This window comes from Rattus norvegicus, chromosome 2 (genome assembly GCF_036323735.1).
Source record: "Rattus norvegicus strain BN/NHsdMcwi chromosome 2, GRCr8, whole genome shotgun sequence".
NCBI lineage: Eukaryota > Metazoa > Chordata > Mammalia > Rodentia > Muridae > Rattus > Rattus norvegicus.
This window is the reverse complement of record NC_086020.1, coordinates 186,023,290-186,046,726: the sequence shown is the minus strand read 5'-3', so window position 1 is coordinate 186,046,726 and position 23,437 is coordinate 186,023,290. Positions and strand designations below refer to the sequence as shown.

At 40.3% G+C, this 23,437-nt stretch overlaps 1 protein-coding gene across 6 annotated transcripts in view; it reads left to right on the top strand.

Annotated features, from left to right (window-relative positions):
* Rprd2 (regulation of nuclear pre-mRNA domain containing 2) overlaps positions 1-23,437 on the top strand; it is a 56,569-nt gene that overhangs the window by 10,217 nt on the left and 22,915 nt on the right. For 3 of the 6 annotated variants that reach the window (XM_063281095.1, NM_001427343.1, XM_039103792.2), the window contains exons 2-7: positions 12,208-12,337; positions 15,429-15,529; positions 16,484-16,561; positions 17,781-17,833; positions 18,872-18,998; positions 22,357-22,532. In XM_063281095.1, the coding sequence (XP_063137165.1) occupies positions 12,208-12,337; positions 15,429-15,529; positions 16,484-16,561; positions 17,781-17,833; positions 18,872-18,998; positions 22,357-22,532 (665 nt within the window). The remainder of the gene's footprint in view (positions 1-12,207; positions 12,338-15,428; positions 15,530-16,483; positions 16,562-17,780; positions 17,834-18,871; positions 18,999-22,356; positions 22,533-23,437) is intronic. The other 3 variants (XM_063281096.1, XM_008761344.4, XM_063281097.1) reach the window with 1 other exon arrangement.

Sequence of the window (23,437 nt, the reverse complement as noted above, 5' to 3'; positions counted from 1 at the left end):
TACCACCTTGCATGGTGTACTGATTTATGTTTGGTGATGTTGCTTCCTGCCATTTGCAAATTAATATCCAGATTACTTTTCCTCTTAGGCTTTTGTCAACCAAGTGATTATTATTTAACAGTAGTACTTCTCAAAGTTCAGCAGGGAGATTTGAAATCATTGTAAAAATTTGACTGGGGTTGGACGCTTAGTGGTAAGGAGTATGGCTACTCTTCAAGAGGACCCAAGTTTGGTTCTCAGCACCCACATGGTGGCTCATAGCTATCTGTAATTCCAGTTCCAGGAGATCTAGAGCACACATTGGTACCCATGAACTCCCACAAGCACACACACAAATTTTAAAAAAAAGTCTAAAAACAAAAAATGTTTAATGGTGATTGCTAAGTGCAAGAAGTGAGGTTTAGGGGTTGGGGATTTAGCTCAGTGGTAGAGCGCTTGCCTAGGAAGCGCAAGGCCCTGGGTTCGGTCCCCAGCTCCGAAAAAAAAAAAAAAAGAAAAGAAAGGTTTAATTTGTAGAAGGGCCTCAAAGATTGTAGTACAAACAATCCAAGAATTATTTAAAAAAAAATAGCAGACTGATTTTTGTCATCTATTGTCAGAAAAGAAAAATAGGCAGTGTTTTGTGGTGTTACAGATTCCAGCACCCCCACAGAGTTTAGAGAACAGGCAAAACTCATCTTGAACAGAAAGAGGTAGAAACTAGCTACTCCCCTCAGAAAGGCAGCTATTTCTCTGTGCTTTGAAACATTAAAGCTTTCAGGATAAGATAAAGATTTTTTAAACTGCTTCACTTTTCTAAGGCGTTCTCTTTGAAGCCCAGAGTTGGCCTTGAACACAGATTCTCCAGCCTCAACCTCCTAAGTGCTAGGATTATAGCTGTGCACCTCCCTGGGTTGAGAAGTAGAGGCTTTTGCTTTGTTTGAAACAGGGTCTCTCTGTGCTAGTTTAAAACTCAGAGGATCCATCGCTTCTGCCTCCCATGTGCTGAGATTGCAGGTTTTCAAGGCTAGTGACAGAGATTTTAGTGAAATACACTAAATGATAGCATGGCTTTACATTTCAATGCTAGTTTGATTATGGTGTGTCTCCCCCTAATCTTTATTTCTCCTTCTATTTTACTCCTGTGACTTAGTTCACTTTCTAGTTTCTTGGTACTCATTAGATAAAAATTACTCTTAGGTAAAAGTTGTATTGCGGGACTGGAGAGATGGCTCAGCGGTTAAGAGCACTGACTGCTCTTCCAGAGGTATTGAGTTCAAATCCCAGCAACCACATGGTGGCTCAATCTTTAAAAAAAAAAAAAGTTGTATTGCCCAGGCATAGTGGTACACGCCTTAATCCTAGAGTTCAGAGTTCCAGCACAGGCAAGGCCACACAGAGAAACTGTCTCAAAAAACAAAGCCAAACAAACAAAAAGTTAGTGTTTAAAAGAAAAAGAAATCTTTTTTTTTTGTCATTGTTTTCTGACATTTTTGTCTGTTTTCTGAGACAAGTTCTTTTGTAGCCCAAACTGTCTTCAACTCACTGTAGCTGAGTGCTTATGCCACTACACACAATGTAATTTACCATATATTAGTTTGTTTGTTTGAGACAAGGTCTCACTGTAGCCTCACCTGGCCTGGAAATCACTGTGTAGGCCGGGCTGACCTCAACTCAGAGATCCATTGCCTTTGTCTTGAGAGAACTGGAATTAAAGGCCTGTGCTACCATGCCTGGCATAATTTACATTTTAAATTTTATTGTTTATTTAGTGGTATTGAGAGTCCAATCTAGAATCTTGTCATGCCAAGCAAGTATTCTACCACTGAGCCATATTCCCCAACCTTTCCCTTTTGAAAATAAGTTTGTTTACTTAAAAACAATTTTCAAAATTTTATGTGTATGAGTGATTTGCCTGCATGTATATATGTGTCCCACATCTGTCCCAGAAGCCTGCAGAGGTCAGGAGAAGGTGCCAGTCTCCCTGGAACTGGAGTTATGGATGGTTGTGAGCCACCACGTGGGTGCTAGGAGCAGAATCTGGATCCTAGGCAAGGACAAGTGTCCTTAATTTCAAAGCTATTCAGCCTGTAAAAGTTTCTTTTATTCACCTGATATAATTGTCATCTTGGAGGCTTATAACCCGGTCTGCTAACTAGGCCTAGTACTGGAAGCTTCTAGCCTCTGTACAATCTTATCTAGGCCTAGAATGCTTTCAAGCCTTTGAAACTTACTGCTGAATAAACTCACCCCTTCCTAGTTCTTTCTGATCTCTGGCTGGCTGATTCAACTCAGCTGTTCTGCCTCAAACTCCTCTCCAGACTGACTCCGTCTAGCTTCTCTTTCTCTCGGTCTCTTCTGAATTGCTCTGTTGGCCTCAGACTAACTCTGGCAGTCTCCTCTATTCCCTATTCATTCTCTGGCTCACTCTGTCTGCACCCGTGTCTAGCTTGTTTTCCCTTCAGCTGGTCTCTGAAAAACTCTCCCAGTAAAACTGCTTTCCTCTCCTGCATTGCCCCTCAAGAAGCTTCCCTTTCCCTCTTTCCTCGTGAGACTTAGGCTGTCCTATCAAATCTGTCAAATCTTTCTCTGATCCATCACTTTGTCTGCCACTCAGTTAGTCATCACTTTCAGAGATGGATGCTTCCTTCTACAAACTAACTTTACCATCATTGTTTGAGATTAAAGGTATGTAATAAGAGCTGAGTCTCACAACTAGAAAGTTTTTTTTTCAGTAAATGTTGTTGTAAAAATATAAAAATAATATAAGTATGGTTGTATTTTACCTCGCTGGGTCCAGCACCGCTGTGCCCCAAGATATCTGCTAGATATCTTGGCAGAATCACATCCCAACTCCTCGGCGGCCCAGTGTCTCTTGCGGCCACACACTTTCCGTCACATAAAAGAACACACAACACAATAACCTTTGACCCAATTGGTAAGATATATTGCCCATTTAAACGTACAAAGCCTGGTACCATCTATCCCTTGAGAACATTAATAACAACCTGTAAATACACAGAGCGAGATCTTAACGTCACCTGCCATATTGTCCTGCCACGGCCTCTCTCTCCCTCTCTCCTGTCTCTACCTTTCTGTCCTAGTCTCCTCTTCCTTCAAACTTCTCTCCCGCCCATCCTTCCTTCTCATCCAATGACAGGCCTCCTTCTATCTTGTGCCTGCCTCACCTGTGACATCATCCTACAAGTAAATAACATGATCTTGAAGTTCTCAGTATGATCAGATATTGCGCAACACCAGCCCCTTCACACACACACACACACACACACACACACACACACACTTACTCTCTCTCTCTCTCTCTCTCTCTCTCTCTCTCTCTTTTCCTTTCTGACAACTGTCTTAGAGTTTTCATTGCTGAGAAGACACGGTAACCAAGACAACTCTTACAAAGGACAAAAACATTATTGCGGCTGGCTTACAGGTTCAGATGTCCAGTCCATTATCATTGTGCCAAATGGGAGGAAGTGTGGCAGTGTGCAGGCAGACATGGTGCTGGAGAAGGAGCCACAAATTCTGCATCTTGACCCAAAGAAAGTCAGGAGAAGACTGTCTTCCAGGCAGCCAAGAGGAAGCCCACCCCTACAGTGACACACCTCCTCATAGTGCCACTCCCTGACCACTGCAGCTTCATACATCACTCCCACTGCTGCTTTCCCTCCAGACTCCTCCCATGCCCCTCTCCAAATTCTTGGTCTCTGATTGTTGTAGTGTGTCTGTGCATGGGCACATGTATGTACTACTGACTCCAGTTGGCGTTGCTCCTATGTACATGTCTAGGACATTTGAAACTAGACTAGTTCCCATTTGGGAACTCATACATGGAGAAAACTAAGTTTTCTTGTCTTGGTAGCCATTGACCCCGTTTCTCTTCATCCGGGGGTGGGACCATCTGGAATTTTTGCTGCTCGGCCTGGCATATCAGCTGTGCTGTCATCATGCTGGTTTTGTTTATGCAAGCATTTGACTATCTGAGATTTTATTGGCTCATTTTCCCTGTCATACCTAAGACACTATCAATAGATGTCTTATGCCTCTGGCTCTTAAAATCTTTCTACTCCCTCTTAAAGGAATTGTGTTGTAGATGAATTAGTTGGGTGACCCACGTTCCTTATGTTGCTGAAAGATGCTTTATTGATTAAATGTAAGAACTACACTTAATCAGACTGGGCTGCACAGGATGTCTACATTTATTTATTTGTGTGTGTGTGTGTGTGTGTGTGTGTGTGTGTGTGTGTGTGTGTGTCTGCCTGTCAGCACTTGTGCTATGGCATGTATGTGGAGGTAAGAGGACAACTTGCAGAAGCTTCTTCTCTCCCTCCACTGTGTGGGGTCCAGGAAATCTGGAACTCCTCTCACCAGGCTTGGTGGCACCTGTTGAGCAAACACAAGGCCTAGCAACATGTGGGCAAGCTACTGTTTGTATGTTTGATTTTGAGACTAGGAACTATGTATGTAGCCCATGTTGGTCAAAAACTGTTAGCATTTCCTCTGCTTTAGATACTTTAGTGCTGGAATTACTGATGTGCTCAACTAAGTTCTGTGTGTGCACGTTCATATTTATGGTACACTGGGTAGCCTTCATCCAGAGAGCATCCTTGGTGGTCCTGGCATACTGACAACCTATTTTTTTTTTTAGATTTATTTTAATTTATTTATTTGAGTTCTTTGCCTCTGTCTATATTTGTGCCCTGTGTGCATGGTGCCCACAGAGGTCAGATAGCATCAGAACTCTTGACCTGGAGTTGTGAACCACTGTGTATGTGCTGACAGTCTAACGCAAGTCCTCTGCATGAGCAACACATGCTCTCAATTACTAAGGATACTCCCCTCAACCCCTTATAAAGGACAGGACCTCACTGGCAGCTGCTTGACCAGTAGGCAGAGTTACCTTGCAGTAAGCACTAAACAGGCAACTTCCCATTGCAGGACTTTCAACTGAATTAGCTCCCAAGTGTAGTTTTTCTTTTAATGTGTAAAATCTTTGTTTGTCAATTTATTTTACCAAAGACCATAAAATGCTACTATTGGCTTAATTACTACTGTTTTACAAACTGCTAGAATTAGAAGCAATGTATCTCAGAGTAAAAAATAAATCTTCAAACTATTTAAGTTGAGCTGTTTGAAACTTGGCCTTGACATTTTTGCCTTCCATATTGCAAATGTCACCTTTATAGTTCCCGAGCGTGCTGTCCTTTTCTGCACTGGACTTCAGTGTCTTCCTCTTCTTTCACCCCTTCTGAGTAAATAGTCCTTTCAGAAGCATTTGTTTAATCAGCACTTCAACATTTCTAAACTTCAGGTGGAGACAGAGGAATTCAGTGTCATTTCTGGCTTCATAATAAGTTTGAGGCCAGTCTACGCTACAAGAACCTGTTTCCAAAAAGAGAAAAGAAAAAGAGTGAACTTTTCACTTTTCTCTTGGCTAACTTAGGAAAGATTGCCCTAATCCTGTGTACAGTAAATGCAGGGGCTCTTCTGTTCCTCCTTTTCTCTCCTGAATAGGTGGCATGGAGACGTGGTGTGTGTATTAAAAGCCCCAGCACTAGGCTGGGCAGGTTCTGAGCTGTTCTAACCCTCTCTGCTGCCTGGCCTGCTTCTCAGCCATGTGTTCCGTTACCTGCCATCTTGGTCTTGCCCTGGCCTCCTCCTTCATCTGTGTCCTCCTCATCTGTGTCACCCTGTCCATCTCAGGGTGAATCTATTTCTTTGGTTCTCACCAGAGATAACAGAGGCAAAGAGATCAGGAGATCAGGAGGCGAAGGGCTGGGCTACATAGACTCTGTCTCAAATATGAGGAGCAAAGTACTGTGTTCTATTATTTAAAAGAGCACCGCACATGGCAGTATCTGACAGTGATGTTAGTTACTAAAAATAAGAGTGAGTTCAAGGCCAGCCTGAACTTCATAGGGACACAAGTAAAATGAAAGAAATGTCAGAAGGCTCGTACATAATCTGACCAAGAAAGTTGGCATTAAAACAGAGGGAGAAATAGTCTAGAAGGATTTAGGAAGTAGAACTTGACAAACTTGACAAGGTGGATGTTGTGGGTGGAGGTAGAGAAAAATTCAGAAGATGTGTTCTCTGCATCTTCGCAGGGAATGAGTGACAAGAGCTGGGTAGCAGGGAATTAGCTGCATGTATAGCACTCAAGCACACTGCTGGCGCATGCATTTAACAGTCATGCGCTAGATGCTGAAGTTAGAGTTTTACATGTTTTGAGTCACGTAATCTTGACAACAGCTAGGAACTGTTATTGCTAACCTATCATATTCATGAGGAGAGCAAGAGCAGTGTTGGGAAGGGTCACGAAGCTGAACAAGAGAGGCTGCTGGTCTTTGATATAAGAGACATGGGCTTTGGTTTTTTTGTTTTTTGTTTTTTGTTTTTCTTTTCTTTTTTTCGGAGCTGGGGACCGAACCCAGGGCCTTGCGCTTGCTAGGCAAACACTCTACCACTGAGCTAAATCCCCAACCCCGCTTTGGTTTTTTTTTTTTTTAATAGTTTTTTTTTTTTAAGGTTTATTTTCAAATGATTTATTATTTAATTTTATGTTATGAGTGTTTTGCCTGTGTGTATATCTGTACACTGCATGTGTGCCTAGTGCCCACAGAAGTCAGAACGGGGCATCAGGTCCCCTGGAACTGGAGTTACAATTCTGAGCTGCCAGGCAGTGCTGAGGATTGAACTCCATCCTCTGCAAGAGTAAGTGCTCCTAATCTTTTCAGCCCTGATTCATCCTTTTTCTTAGGTGTGTACATGCTTGGCGCTGTGTTCATACCCAGGAGCCCCGGAAATGGTGTCAGAACCTCTGCATCTGAAGTTAACAGTCAGTGGGGGCCGGGCACCAAGCTTGAGTCTTCTGCAAGAGCTGCGAGTGCGCTTAACATCCTGAGCCATTTATCGAGCCCCAGTTAATGAATTTTAAAGAATATAGCTTTGAAAAAGGAAAATAAATAATCTTTGATGGAAGCATAAACAAATACAGTGCTGAGCACAGTCAAGATTATATTTTGAATTAAACATTTTGAGAGGCTTTTGATTCCAGCACTCTGAAGTCAGAGGCAGGAGGAGCTCTGTGAGTTCCAGGACAGCTAGGGCTACATAGGGAGACTCTGTCTGTCTCAAAAGACAAAGAAAAAGAAAGTCTCTAAAACTTAGTGAGATTCTTAGATTCTTGTGCTATGCATAAGCTTTAAGAGCGCAGATACCAAGTTAAAAGAGGTGGCTCTGGTTAAAAGCACTGGCTACTCTTCCAGAGGACCTGGGTTCAGTTTCTGTACCCATGTAGGGGTTCACAGCTGTCCAACTCCAGTTCCATCACTCTCTTGGCCTCAGAGGACACCAGGCACACATATGGCATGCAGGCAAAACACCTATACACACAAAATAAGCAAATCTTTAAAAAAAAAAAAAGTACTGTTACCAGTGTGTGTGTGTGTGTGTGTGTGTGTGTTTTCACCATGCGGTCATAACTGCAGACCTTGCTGTGTAGATCAGGCTGGCCTTAGACTTACTGAGATCTGCCTGCCTCTGCCTCCTGAATGCCGGAATTCAAAGCATGTAGGATGACACCCAGCTAGAAGTAATACATTTAGGAAAGGGTGTTGAGGAATATGGAGGAGGGGGAGAGGGAAGTTTTAAGCCCCCCCCCCAAAAAAGGAAGTATATAAATGAATTTTAATTCAGAGCTTTTGAGGTGTAGAAAATAAAGATACGATTCAAGGCTGTCATACTTTTTTAGGTTTTGGTTTGTTTATAGTTAGCATTTAAACCATTTAAAAAAATCGTTGAAGGTTTTCCCATTGGACAGTGGTTCTGTTCATGCTTTGGATTTAGTAAGTCAACTCTGTGAGCAGATGTTTAGAGTCTACTTTTCTTTTGGCTGTTAGAGCTACTTTATGAGCTACAGTTCTGCTACACGGCCAGTGTTCTCGAGTGGATCTCGGTGGACTGGTGTCTGTTTTTCTTTTCATATGTGTAGTTTACATGTGTGTATGTCTTTACATGTGCAGGGAACACATCTGGTGTTTTACTCATTACTCTCACTCTTCCCTTGAGAAATTCTCACTGAAACTGGGGCTTGTCTTTCCCGTAAGCCATTTTTCCTGCCTGTACCCTGTAGCCCTGGGATGGGTTACAGGTGTACCCAACCATTCCCAGCTTTATGTGGGTGCTGTGAGCTCAAACTCAGGTCCTTATGCGTGTCAGCAAGCACATCACCCACTAGTGTTCCTGCGTGATGGTGGGGGGAGGTCAGAATGATTTGGTGTCTTTTCCTTTCCACCATGTGAGTCTCAGCAAGTGAACTCAGGTGCTCAGGCTTAGCAGCGAGAGCCTTTACCTAGTGAGCCATCTTGATGGCCCCTGGTAGTACTTTACTTTGAATTTTAGGTTGGATATGGCTCCCCTTTTCAATGTACATCAAAATCAACTTACTAAGCACTTAGTTTCTATAATCATTACATTAAGTGACACTAGACTTGAAAGTATCTGAAATTGTTAATTACAACATCCATGATATTTGTTTACTTATTTATTCATTCACTTACTTATTTTTGAGATAGGGTCGCTTTGTATTTCTTTCTGTCCTGGAACTCACGCTATAGACCATGCTGGCCTTGAACTCACAGATTCACCTGAATCTCTGTCTCCTTAGTGCTAGAATTAAAGGCAAATGCCAACACACCCAGCTGATTTTTTTTTTGTAAAAGTCTTGTTAAAATATGAGAATATATAACATAATTTATAATATTTCATTCATCAGTAAACAGTTAAATATTTTGATTCTTGGAACACCAACAACTTAGGAAGAATTGTACTTTCTAATTGTTCTGTCTCTTTGTCTTTGTAAAGACAATACTTGCTTTCCATTTCTTTATTAGTATTTCTGTATGGCCCCAGATTTCTTTCTGTTTAATTGCCTTTGTCCTTGGCCACTTAAAATATTCATTCATTCATTTGATTTTTCTGTGACAGGGTTTTTCTGTGTAGCCCTGATTCTGGAACTCACTCCGTAGAACGGGGCTTCTTTGCACTCAGAGATTCCCCACAAATGGCGGGGTTAAAGGCGTGTGCCACCACTGCCAGGCCAACATCATGTTGTTGTTGTTGTTGTTGTTGTTGTTGTTGTTTTTAATGTACATGGGTATTTTGTCTGTCTCTGTGCCCTGTTTGTGATCTCAAAAGCCAGAAGAGACCATTGGATCCTCTGGGACTGTTGTGAGCTGTTACGTGGGTGCTGGGAATCTAATTTGGGTTCTCTAAAAGAGCAACCCAGGCTTTTAACCAAGGAACCATCTTTCCAACCTCCACTTAGTTTTTTAAGATTTGTCTATCTACTGTGTGTGAGTGCCTAAATGTGTGTGTGCCGTGTGCCTACAGTGTTCAGAGAGGCAGTAAGTTGGGGGCTTTCATGTTGGTTTCTGAGCACGTCCAGAAAGTTTCTGATGGGGTAAGACAAGGTGATAACCAAATCAAATATAGCACATTGGGAAGTTGTTCTTGAAGTTTGAACTTAAACTCATGCTTGTAATACAAGCACTTAAAGTTCAAACTGCAAAAATACTTTAAGACTATTACAAAAAATTTCTGTATACTTTTACTCATGTGCTCCATGAGTGTATTATTAGAGTAGCCCTCAGGTCCTAATCTTCCTGCCTTGTTCACTCCCCAGGCTGGGAATGCAGGCACTGGCACCCACGTGGGCCTTGCAAGGTGTTTTGGTTTTTTATTTGATGGTTGGAGCTGGTGCTGGTGCTGGTCTATCTTTGTTTTGTTTTAAACTGTTGAGTTGTTCACTCTTTTGGGCTTCCACTGAGGGTGTCAGAATTCCTCTAGTAATGGGCTGGGGATGCCGCATATGTTCTGAGGGAAGATAATTTTCATTCAATGGTTTCTACTTTGACTACTTTGTCAGTAAAATAGCATGCATGCTTATGTCCCAAGGGTGAGAGAGCTATGTGTTGTAGAGAGCGTTATGGGTGGTATATTGTGAAATACTTGGAGGAGTTGTTAACAGAAAGGGCTCATTTGAAGGAAACTGAGTTCATTGGACTTTTAGTCCCCTTCTTGTTATATACTTTTTCTTTAATAGAATCTAACAGCAGAATTAGAGGCACAGCAAAATATGGTAGCTCATACCTGTAACATCAGTGTCTAGAAGGTGGAGTCCGGAGGATCAGGAATCGAAGCCACCTTGGGCTTCTCAAGACCCTGACTCAGAAACAGGAAAAAAAAAAAAACAAAACAAAACTCCAAAAAACTACACCTTTGGAGTAGGCAGACAGATCCCCAGAGATTGAAAGCAGCCCGGTCTACATAGTGTGAGACCTTGTGTTCAAGACACTGTGATCAAAGAAATTCTTATAAAAGAAAACATTTAATTGAGCGCTTGCTCACACAGTGTCAGAGGCTTGGTCCATTATTGTCATGGCAGGGAGTATGGCAGGGTGGTGGTGAAATAGGCAAGAGTTACATCCTGATGTGTGTGTGTGGCGGGGTATGCACACAGAGAAACAGAGAAACTGGGTCTAGTATGGGCTTTTGAAGAACTTTTTGAGACTTCAAAGCCCACCTACAGTAACACTTTCTCCAACAGGGCCACACCTTCTAATCCTTCTAATCCTATCAAAGAGTTCCACTCTCTGGTGACTGATTGTTCAAGTATATGAGCCTATGAGGGCCATTCTTTTTTTTTTTTTTTTTTAAGATTTTATTTATTTACTTTATGTATGTGAGTACACTGTTGCTGTCTTCAGACACACCAGAAGAGGGCATCGGATCCCATTACAGATAGTTGTGAGCCACCATGTGGTTGCTGGGAATTGAACTCAGGACCTCTGGGAGAGCAGTCAGTGCTCTTAACCAGTGAGCCATCTCTCCAGCCCCCATGAGGGCCATTCTTATTCAGACTGGCACACTTTGTTTAAAATAAAACAACAGAAAACAGACCAGAAGGTGCTAGAGAGAGGGACACATTGTTGATGCACATACATACATACAGGCTAAGCACACATAAAATAAAAATAATAGATATAATTTTAAAAACATGTACATTATAAATTAATTTTAAAATGATTATAAAAATGTAAATTATAAAAGAAAGGTCCGGGTTGAGGATTTAGCTCAGTGATAGAGCGCTTGCCTAGTGAGCGCAAGGCCCTGGGTTTGGTCCCCAGCTCTGAGACAAAAAAAAAAAAAAAAGTAAAGAAAAGAAAGGTCCAGGAAAAGCATTCATTTAGACTAATCCAAACTTAGGATTTTGTACTAGAAAGCTAAATTAGGTAGAGAAGGAAAAGAAACTGAGGGTTTTAATAAACAATGTATCAGATACTGTGGAATTAATAGAAATAAGAAATTCTAAAGAGACTGAGGAGTTAGAGGAAGTGGACTGTATCTGATGACGGTGCAGAATGGTATAATGGGAGTGGGCGAGTGTGTCAGAGAAGGGATATATGAGCAGATACCACAAGTTATCGAGTAACTACAGCGCTGGATCATCCATGTGAATATTAGAATTGCCCAGCATTTTAACAGTAAACCTTTGTGTAACTTAACATGGAGTTAGAGTATCCCTAGAACATTAAACATTCAAATAGCGTCAGCCAGTAAATGGGGGCACTTAGATGTTTTGTGAGTAGTGTCTGGATTGGTTGATCTAAGGATCTGTGTATGGAATGCTATTAAACATTATTTGCAGTTATTTTCTGATTTTTCTGATTAGAGATCAATGTTGTGCTTTTTCTTCTAACCTTGGTATTATTTTTGGAATAAGTTGAGTTCATTCAACTATTTATTCACTTACTTACTTATTGGTGTTTACAAATATTTGGGGGAAAAATTTTGTTTTCATTTCTTTAACAAATTTTTTTCTTTAGTGCTAAGTATCTACAGAAAGAGGTGGTCTACTTGAAGAGTACCTTTGACAGAAATTTAACCTCAAATAGTTACAGGTTTTTTAGTACATTTAATAAATTAATCCCTTATTTATTTATTTATTATTCCCTCCATATAATTAGTCATGAGGCTGGAGATGCTCAGGTTGGAAGCACTGGTCCCTCTTAAGTCCTTTTCTGGCCTCTGTGGGCACTACATGTATGTGATGTATATACAAGCAGCCAAAACAAAATAATAACATGTGATTTTTAAGCTATTTGAAAACAGTGTATTTGGGAAAAGTTAATGACATTTGTTTCTTCTCTCCAGCCACATATCCCCACCGTTTGAATCTCTTTTATCTTGCCAATGATGTCATACAGAATTGTAAAAGGAAAAATGCAATCATATTTCGAGAATCATTTGCTGATGTGCTTCCTGAAGCTGCTGCTCTAGTGAAGTGAGTAAATTCTTACAGTACTTTGGAATTTAATTCTTTTTTAGTTTTTATTTTCTTGTTTTTGCACTTACTAGCAAAAACATGAAAAATGTGCATATTTCAAGACCCAAGTAAAATACTGTGCTAACGGCCAAGGGTAATGGGGAGCGGGGAGGCGCAGCTCTTGACTCTGGGGCCAGCTAGAGCTATACAATGAGACCTTGTGTCCAAAAAGCAAAAACGGGGTGGGGGTAGGAGGTGGTAGCTCATTCTTACCTCTTTCTAGATTCATTCATAGTTTAATTAATTTTAGTGTTCTTCAACTTACAGGGTTTTTTTTAATAATGGAGTCAGCATGAAAAGTGTAAGAACTGGAAGTATAATCTGTTCCAGTTAATAAGCCGTTAGAAACACAGGGTTAGCATTCTACAGACGCTCAGGATAGCTCTGTTTCCTGTGCACGTCACTAAGTAGCAGAAGAAGGCATCTGTGTGCCAGCGTCACAGCCTGTAGAGTGAGGCAGGAAGTGCGCCGTGCTAGTTTGTTGTTTGCCTGGCTTGGGGCTGGTAGGGTGTTTGTTGTTTTGTTTTATTTATTTTAGTTTTTAACTTAGTTTTTATGTGCATGGATGTTCTGTCTGTGCACCATATGCCGGGCCTACAGAAGCCAGAGAGGGTATCAGATCCCCTGCACTGGAATTATAGATGGTTGAAAGCCACAATATGGATACAGGAAAGTGAGTCTGGGTCCTTTGGAGGAAAGGCTACTCTTAACTGCTGAGTCATCTTGCCAGTTCCCCTTTTTAAATTTCTTTTAAGGCAAAATCTTGCTACAGAGCCCAACCTAGCCTTGAAGCCAGGCCATTCTTCTTTCTCTGCCTCCCAAATGCTGGAGTCACAGGTCTGAGCCACATACCCAGTTAGGTTAGTTTTTTAATCTTGTACTGTAGTGTCCATATAGTTTGATGGATTTGCTTTAAAAGTTAGGGTTCTGTTTGCCGTTGATGGGTATATTAGGCTGTTGGATGCTCTCCTGTTCTTCCGTCCTTATTTTGCATTTGGAGGTCATATCAGTTCCATCCCTCGTTTTCTTTTCTTACCGCCATGCTCAGCTCATGACTCTTCTTTTTTCTGTTTTTTGTGTTTGAGGGTGTTATCCTTTAGATTTATTTACCTTTCTTTTGTGTGTGTGACAGGTTCCCGTCCATTTCTCAGAATACGTGTTGTAGGGTGGAGTTCATTTGTGATTAGTGTTCAGTAAACCTTAAAGGAAGAAAATTCCAGTGTTTCTATCCTAGTGCAATTATTTTGGTTTTGGTATTCATGTTTTGGTGCTGAAGATATAAAACAGGACTGTGTGTATGGATACTTGGTAGTCCAGTGCTGGGACAGTACAATACATCCCAGCTCTTTGTTCTGATTTGTTAAATTTTTATTTTTATGTATACGATTGTTTTGCTTATACACATACATATCTGTACACACACACACACACACACACACACACACACCCCACATGCATGACTTCCGTCCATAGAGAAGACTAGGACTGGAATTATAGACAGTTGTAAGCCCCATGTGGGTGTAATGAACCAAACCAGGTCTTCTGCAAGAGCAGTGAGTACTTTTAACTGCTGAACTATCTGCCATTTGTTATGTTTTTGTTTCATTATTACATTTATTTAATATATGTGTACATATACCACAGCATGCATATGGAGGTCAGAGGACAACTTTCAGGAGTTAATTCTCTCATTTTACCATGTGGGTCCCAGGGATAGAATTAAGTTCTCAGTTTTTGATCAAATTCTACCTTAAAAAAATTTTAAAAAATTTTTATTCATTGATTCATTCACTTACTTATTTATTTTGGGTTTTTGAGGCAGGGTTTCTCTGTATAGCTTTCTTTGCCTGTCCTGGAACTCTCTCTCTAGACCAGGATGACCAGGAACTCAGAAATCCACCTCCCTCTGCCTTGGGACTAAAGGTGTGCACCACCACCATCCCACCCCTGACTTAAATTTCCTTTTATGCAAAACATTGTGTATATGCTTTTAACTAAAGCATTTGGGAGGCAGAGGCAAAGTGGCTCTCTGTGAATTCAAGGACAGCCTCATGTACAGAGTGAGTTCCAGAATAGCCAGGAATACAGAGTGAGACCTTGTCTCCAGGGTTGGGGGGGGCAGAATAAATAAACATTTCTTTTCCTTTTTTTTTTTTTCCTTTTTTTTCCGGAGCTGGGGACTGAACCCAGGGCCTTGCATTTGCTAGGCAAGCGCTCTACCACTGAGCTAAATCCCCAACTCCAACATTTCTTTTCCTTTTGGGTAGGGGTGGGAGGGTGACAGTGTCCATAAATACTAGAAAAGGATGTTAGATCCTAGGAGCTGAAGTTACAGGCAGTTAAAAAGTTGCCCATAATGGGTGCTGGAAACCCAACGGGGTCTTCTATAAGAGAAGAACTGCTGTGTAGTCTCTCTAGCCCCAAATCTCTGTTTTGTTAGGTTCAGCTTATCCTTTGGAGTGCTAAGTGTTCAGGCATTGACTAGACCTTTGAATTCCACACGCATCACAAAGTTTATTATATAGTAACCCTAAAGATACACAATGCTGGAGAGTTGACTCAGTACTTGCTGGTCTTCCAGAGGACCCAGATTTGGTTCCCAGCACCAATAGGATATTCAAACCCTTCCCTAATTCCAGTTCTGGAATATCCAAAATCCTCTTCTGATCTCCTTGGGTACTGGACACAGATGTTGCAAATGTGTTTATGTGCAGACAACACACATGAAGTAAAATAAATAAGTAGATCTTTTTTCATAACATACACACACACACACACACACATATAAAACACAGAAGAAATTTAGGTAATAGTAAGTTGTTGCGTATGTAACAGATTTCTAGTTTGAGGGTGAATCAACCTTTTTGTATTGTGCTGTGTTTGGTTTCTGAGACTAAGTTACTCTTTGTAATAGCCCTGGCTATCCTGGAATTTGCTTCACATAGACCATACTGAATTCACAGAGATCCATCTGTCTCTGCCTCCCATGTGCTTGTGTCAACACATCCAGCCCATAAGTCAACATTTTTATATTTTACTTTTCTTCCAGGGATCCATCTGTCTCTAAGTCTATAGAACGAATCTTTAAAATCTGGGAAGATAGAAATGTGTACCCAGAAGACATGATTGTGGCATTGAGAGAAGCTTTAAGTAAGTTCCTTTTCTTTACTAAAAGAATTTAAGTCAGTCTTTACAGTTTTGTGTGTACTTACAGATTTTTTCTGTTGTATAACTCTGAAGGGGGGGGTAGAAGAATCTGGCTTGATTTGTTTAGAATTGAATACATAAATATATGAATGCTTGAACTCAAAATAGAACCGGTTGGCGTAGGGAGTTAGATTTTTGTCTCTGCCAACTAAAAGCAAATATGTTAAGTGAGGATACCCATCAGAGTATTCATTGGTTATGTTTAATCAATACTGCTCTGTCGTCTTACTATCGGAGAAAGTTTGGGCATGGTTTCACAGCTTTTAAGTTGGTGGTGAGCATGCTTGAGTAATCTCCATTTGACATAGATTTGCAGTAAGATATATATGTATATTCTTGTGTTTGTGTGCGTGTGTTTGTATGTGTTTAAGTAAATTAGTTCTTATAAGATTTAAGTAGTTAAATCACCGAATAGAAGTTGCTAATAATTATTACTGTAACCATTATCAGACCATCACTAGGAATTTGGTTTTAAACGAACACCGTCTAAGAAGCTAAGTCCTTCATATGAGTTTGTGTTCTATTAAGAAGTAACTGTTGGGGATGGGGATTTAGCTCAGTGGTAGAGCGCTTGCCTAGCAATCGCAAGGCCCTGGGTTCGGTCCCCAGCTCCGAAAAAAAGAAAAAAAAAAAAAAAAGAAGTAACTTATTTTTAGTGTCTGCCCTTTTTTTTGAATTGGAGGTTTCATTAATTATAGAAATTGCATTTATTTAATAGCTTCTTAGATTTGGTGGGTGTTTTCTGGTTTTGTTTTTGTTTTTATAAAAATAAAAGAAAAGAAATGAAAGAAACTGCACAGTCACGGATTGCCTTTTTCATGCTACAACTTTGGCACTGAAGTGGACACAGAGCAGCTTCCCATAATGCCAGACTGCAAAAACTGCAATGTTTTCCAGGTACCACTTTCAAAACTCAGAAGCAGCTGAAAGAAAATCTGAACAAACAACCGAATAAGCAGTGGAAGAAATCACAAAGTAAGGAATAAAATCTCAACTAACGTAAAATTACCTCCTCCTTTTGGAGCAGAAGAAAATGTAAACCGTTTGACATCGTACCTGGGCACGTCTGTGTTTTCCAGGCCTGAGAGGCTCCCAGTGACTTAGGCTAATCAAGCCAGCATGAAGTTACTTCTTTTAAAAAACTACTATTAAAGGAAATACAGAAAAGGGTTTAACTGAGCGAAGATCCAGGAGTAGTAGGGGTATTGAAAGAAGAAAAGAAAGTACTTGCTAGTGCCCAGGGAAATTCCCACATTCAGAGCTTTGTGAAGTTAGAGGCAGCTGGCATGACACCACTGAGCGGAAGAGGAGACTAGGCATTATGAAGTGTTTCTCTGGGAGCCATGAAAGCCTTCAGATTTGGGGATACACTCTACCACATTAGACATGGGCCTCCAATTTTGGCCAGAAACATTCTCTATCTGGAGCTCCTGTTGTGTTTGTCCTGTTTACCCAGCATGATATCAAGGGAGTGGAATGCTGCATGTGATAGACTGTTGTGGGCAAACTGAGGAATACGAGAAACTGGAAGGTTTGGAGGGCTGAAGGTGAAGGACAGTGGAAAATTGGGAGGTGACACAAGAGAGTTGGGATGTTTGCTCCATCAAGCATGTGATGCTCGCCACGGTTAAGGGAGTCCTCTGGCCTCTTTTTGGTCATACATTGCATGCTTAGGAACCACGGGACCCATCAGTTTGGCCAAAGCTCAATCGCAGCGATAATGTGTTTAGACCTTTGTTGCTATGAACTGAGTCTGCTAATATAATCCAAACTTAACCAGATGGGAGTTGATATTTGTAGAGAATCTTCTCCAGCCAGTGCTCAGGATTAATTGGATGTCTTGTTCCTGGGAAGTCCCTCTTAAACTGGAATACTGAGATTTTATTACACTTGATGAGACTAGGAGAAGGTGCTTCATGTACCTACCTCAGTGTCTCCAAATCATTAATTTGAGGATGTAACAAGTCTGTTGGAGGTAAGTTGGTTAGACTTATCTAAGTAGTTTACTTTTCTATTGGCCATATCTAGGAGTGTTAAGTTTCATAATTAATTTACTGTAGGATTGTATTATGACTTGAGTGTGCATGGCTGCTGTATGTTTGCAGAGTACACCCTTAACTCTACGTTTCAGTTGTCCTGGATTTGGTTAAGTCTTTGTGCTGTATTCTTAATGAATTTTTATTTCATTCAACAGCATCCACGAATCCAAAAGCTGCTCTCAAATCTAAGATTGTTGCTGAGTTTCGAGTAAGTTACAGAATGCCCTAAGTATACAAAAAATCACTTACTCACCTCTGAAGCCAGAGTTCCTTCCCAGTTACACTTATTTCTGCTCTGTCGTATGTGGGGAATCCAGAGCAGGGATGAATGCCTAGAGTTTGTCTGTTTTCCAAATGGAGAACAGCCTTTCAGAACATCTGCTGCTAGCTTACTCCCGCATAGTTTATGATGTCTGAAAGCCTCCTTTTAAAATTCAGCGCTACTAAATTAAAATTTTCTTAAGGCAGAACAAGAGTATATATCTAATTAAATTTAAGGAGGTTATAAGGATTTGTTACAGCTGGCTCCTGCAAAAGCTGTCAGCTGACCTCTACACATGCACTCTGACACCCATGTGCTGCGCAGATTTTAAGCTAGCTTACTCCCGCATAGTTTATGATGTCTGAAAGCCTCCTTTTAAAATTCAGCGCTACTAAATTAAAATTTTCTTAAGGCAGAACAAGAGTATATATCTAATTAAATTTAAGGAGGATATAAGGATTTGTTACAGCTGGCTCCTGCAAAAGCTGTCAGCTGACCTCTACACATGCACTCTGACACCCATGTGCTGCGCAGATTTTAAAGAGCCATGTAGAATTTTAAGACTTTTAATTTTTAAGAAAGTTTTAAAAAATTATATATATATTTATATATAATATAATATGTATGTATAATATAAATATTTATATATATAAAAATATAAATATATATATTAAAGTATATAATTTACTGGTTGTGATGGTGAAAGGCTTATCCTGTCACTCAGGAGGCAGGAACGGATTTGAGGGCAGCCTGGTCTATGGAGCAAGTTTCAGGGCTACATAATAAGATCCTGTCTTCCAAAACCTAAAAGTAAGTGTATAGCTAAGAGTATGGTTTTGACATGAGAATTGAACATCAATTTCTGTTGCTCTGAGGAAAAGCAAGTGTTTCCCCCTAAGGGCTTTGCTTGTCGTTAGTCTGATGTATTTTTAGGAGAGAAAATATTTAATCCTATGAATGAAATTGACTGTGGTCTGTGTTCAGTCTCAGGCCCTCATTGAAGAATTGTTGATGTACAAACGCTCAGAAGATCAGATAGAACTGAAGGAGAAACAGTTGTCAACCATGAGAGTGGATGTCTGCAGCACAGAAACTCTCAAGTGTTTAAAAGGTAACAGACATGTCTTTTCTAATAAAATAGCTTAGTGTTTCATTTCTTTTTTTTTTTTTTTTTTTTTTTTTTTTTTTTTTTTTAGATTTATTTATTTATTATATATAAGTACACTGTAGCTGTCTTCAGATACACCAGAAGAGGGCATCAGATCTCTTTACAGATGGTTGTGAGCCACCATGTGGTTGCTGGGAATTGAACTCATGACCTCTGGAAGAGCAGTCGGGTGCTCTTAACCGCTGAGCCATCTCTCCAGCCCTAGTGTTTCATTTCTTGATCCTTCGTTTTTATGCAATCAGACTAGTTTGTCACATAAAAAGAATTTTCAGTGTGGTTCTGGGATGAATCACCCACAAAGTGTTTAAAGTGAGGTAGGGGGGGTTGGTTTTCTTTTTTCCAGGTGAAACAATTTTCAGAACCCTTGTCGTTCCACTGGTTTCCCAAACAGCAGTTTGATTTGTGTAAACCTTGTACATAAATAAATTTCCCTGCGGAGGGATAGGAATTTGCTTTTGTTTTTTTGTGGGCTTTAAAGATTTATTTATTTTATTTGCTATGTATCAGTGTTTTGCTAGAATGTGTGTATGTGCATCACATCTGTGCCTGCTACCTATAGAGGTCAGAAGAGGACATTGGACAATCCCCATGGGGTTAGGGATGGTTGTGAGCCATCATCAGAGTGCTAGGAACAAAACCCAGGTCCTTTGCCCCAGCAGCAAATGCTCTTAACCCCTGAACCATCTCTCCAGCCCCTGGTTTGGGTTTTGGTTTTAGTTTTTTTTTTCTGTCATTTGTGGGGTAGGGAGTTGTTTGTTACAGGGTTTCACACGGTAGACAGACTAGTCTTTTTTTTTTTAAAGATTTATTTATTTGTTATATATAAGTACACTGTAGCTGTCTTCAGATACACTAGAAGAGGGCATCGGATCTCTTTACAGATGGTTGTAAGCCACCATGTGGTTGCTGGGAATTGAACTCATGACCTCTGGAAGAGCAGTCGGGTGCTCTTAACCACTGAGCCATCTCTCCAGCCCCGACAGACTAGTCTTGAACTCACAGATCTACTACCTGCCTCTGCCTCCTGTGCACCACTGTACCTGCTTCAGTTACAGGTTTTTGTTTGTTTGTTTTTTTAAAGATTTTAGTTATTTACTTTATGTATATAAGTACACTGTAGCTGTCTTCAGACACACCAGAAGAGAGCATCAGATCCCATTACAGATGGTTGTGAACCACCATGTGGTTGCTGAGAATTGAACTCAGGACCTCTGGAAGAGCAATCAGTGCTCTTAACCGCTGAGCCATCTCTCCAGCCCCAGTTACAAATTCTTACTCTCACTTTCTTGCTGCACTGAATTATAAACCAGCAGCTGTTTCCCCTCTGTGGTTAATTGGTTTGGGTGTGTTCTTCAGTAAGACCATGCTATTGTCTTGTAGATCTAGTTGACTCCTCTCCTTGTTCACATTAGATAGTACACAATTATACTCATAACTCACTAGAATGTAAGCGTCCTGCAATCAGAGATTACCTTTCACTGAATTATTGCTCTCCTCTAATGCTTCAGCAAATGCACAGAATGCATTTGATGCACATCTCTAGAATAACAAGTGAGTGGTGATTAGCTGTTCATTTTTGTATCTGTTGCTCCTGTGCCATGCTTTGTTTTTACTTAGTTGTAGGATAACAGAATATTTTACTAGAACATAATAAGATTTATAGACGTTTCTAGATAAGCCATACATAATGGTTATAAGCTCTTTTTCTCCAAAGAGCAAAATCTACACTTCATAGCAAGGTCATAATGCTGTTAGTGAGGGTTATGGTATTTGTTTAATGTTCCCATTTTGCTTCAGACAACATTTACAGTATTTGTATGAAGTTAGACTTAGCTAAGAATGCATTCTAAACCAGGTAGCTGTGTTTAACATTCAGTGGGGGATGGGAAGGTATGTGCTGCCACCAACACACACACACACACACACACACACACACACACACACACACACACACACCTTTTGTAAACAGTTCACATTGACACAAAGGATGCTTCCAGCTCTGCTCATGCTTTACAACAGTGACATAGATCTGCTAATGTGCATTTAGTTACCAAAGATCAAGGTGCCTGGACGTTTTTTTTGTCATGTTTCTAAGGGTGAATCCACTGAGTGTACACCAAATAGCTTGGGAGAACAGAAGTAAGTGATAATACACTGGATGCTCAGAGTGACTTCAGTATTCTCCACTCATCCCTGTCCTCTGCACCACACTTTTAGTTGATTATAAGGCACTAATTTAATCCTTCTCACTATGCGAGAGCATCCTACAGGGTTCTGTGATGCCCATGAGAGCGCTCAGGGCTCATTCAGAGAGCAGGAGCTGCTGACATTGTGTAGCTGATGAAAGGCAAAGACAGTGAACGAATCCCCTTATGCAGTGCTGTATTTCAAGAAGCACGGAGAAAGGAGCATTTGATGGATTTTAAGGACACTTTGCAGAGAAGAGTGAACTTTTGTTGATTACCCCAGAGATGACTTAGCTTCTCTTAACCTTAGTTTCTTGAGGAAGAGACATATTTTAGAATATTCTGCACTACAGGAAGTAGAAGTAGATACAGGTAAAAAATAAGTGGAGCTTTATTCTGATATTCCTAAGGCAGAGCATGGAGAAAGTTTGTGAAATGAAGGATGTGGTTCAGTGGTCAAGAATATTTGCTGTCTTTTCAGAGGACTTGGGTTTAGTTCCCAGCACCCATATTGGGTGACTCACTACCATTGGCTGTAATTCTAGTTTCTCACTTGCTCATATACATAAAATAAAAATAAAGTTTAAAAAAAAAAGTAACCAGTTCAGCTGGACTTTATCTTAATTACAGACACCTTTATTCTGGAGTTACTCTCCCAAGTTCACATGGATCTGTTTTTGTTGATCTGTGCAGAGTGTGTATTGGTGGTAGGGTAGAGATTGGTTTTATAGTCTGGTGGCACAAATCTATAATATCGGCCACTCAGGAGAAGGTGAAGAACAAAGGACAACCTGAACAACTTCCTGAAACTCTTTCTCCATAAAAGTTTAAACTAGGAATATTACACACTAAAGATAGATGTGGTGGTACATGCTAGCTCTCTCCGCACTCAGGAAGCTCAGGCAGAGAGTCTGAGGCCATCATGGGCTACATACATAGTGAATTTAAGATACGGTTGGTTTGCCTAGTCACTCTCTTAAAACAAAAATGACTACACCAAGGCAGCAAGAAAAGTGCCAAGAAGAGTAAGAACTGTGGCATGGAAAGGGATTTCACTCAGAGGATTAACTTTTACTTTTCTAGTCTTGATATAAGTACTTTCTCCATCCTTTCAGATAAAACAGGTGGAAAGAAGTTCTCCAAAGAATTTGAAGAAGCAAGTTCCAAGCTAGAGGAATTTGTGAATGGACTAGATAAGCAGGTGAAAAATGGGCCCTCGCTAACGGAAGCATTAGAGAATGCTGGGATCTTCTATGAAGCACAGTACAAAGAAGTGAAAGTGGTAGCTAACGTAAGTACTTGCGCCTGTTTGATACCCAGAGCTCACTGTGTGTCAGACTCTGCTTATACAGATGAGCATTAGAGTCTCCACTGCACAAATGGATAGTTAGTATCCTCACACAAGACCTTAGAGCCTGTAGATTAGAGTAAGACACGGATCTTGGGGGCTGGAGAGATGACTCCACCATCTTCCAGAGGTCATAAGTTCAATTCCTAGCACCCACATGGTGGCTCACAATCATCTGTAATGGGATAGATCCAATGCCCTCTTCCGGTGTGTCCAAACACAGCTACAGTGTACTCACATATATAAAATAACTGATGAATTAAAAAATATATTCTCTTTAAAAAAAGACATGACTCCTTTAGATACCAGTAATCATGTACATCCTAACAATAGTGTCTTAGTATTTCTTTATTTCTCTTCCTATACATTTAGATATTACAAGGATTTTTTTTTAAGCTGGGGTACCATAATGACTAGAGATACTATAGTAATTTTTAATTACTTTTTTAAATTAATTTTTAATGCAAGTGGTCAAAGAACCAAAGATTTGGTAATTCAGAATGTTAGAGTAAAGTAGTAGTTTCTTGAGAAGAAGGGGACCCCTTCCTCAAGTCATGTATATGTACAAAGATACAATACATAGATATATAAAAAGTTTATCCCTATGGGGGACAGATCTTAACAGAAAGCCTGAAGTCATTTCCTAGAATGTTTTAATGAAAGGTTTCAGCTTCAGCTAACAAGAAGCGATTCCTCCAACCTCCAGAAGTGCATGAGTTACTATAACAACTCATATTGTAACTAGACCCTTTGCTTTTGAATTTTATCTTGCTTAATGTTTCTTTTTCCTTTCTGTTAATTTTACTCTTTTAGAAGTTCACAGTATTATAGAAATGGAAACAAAGACT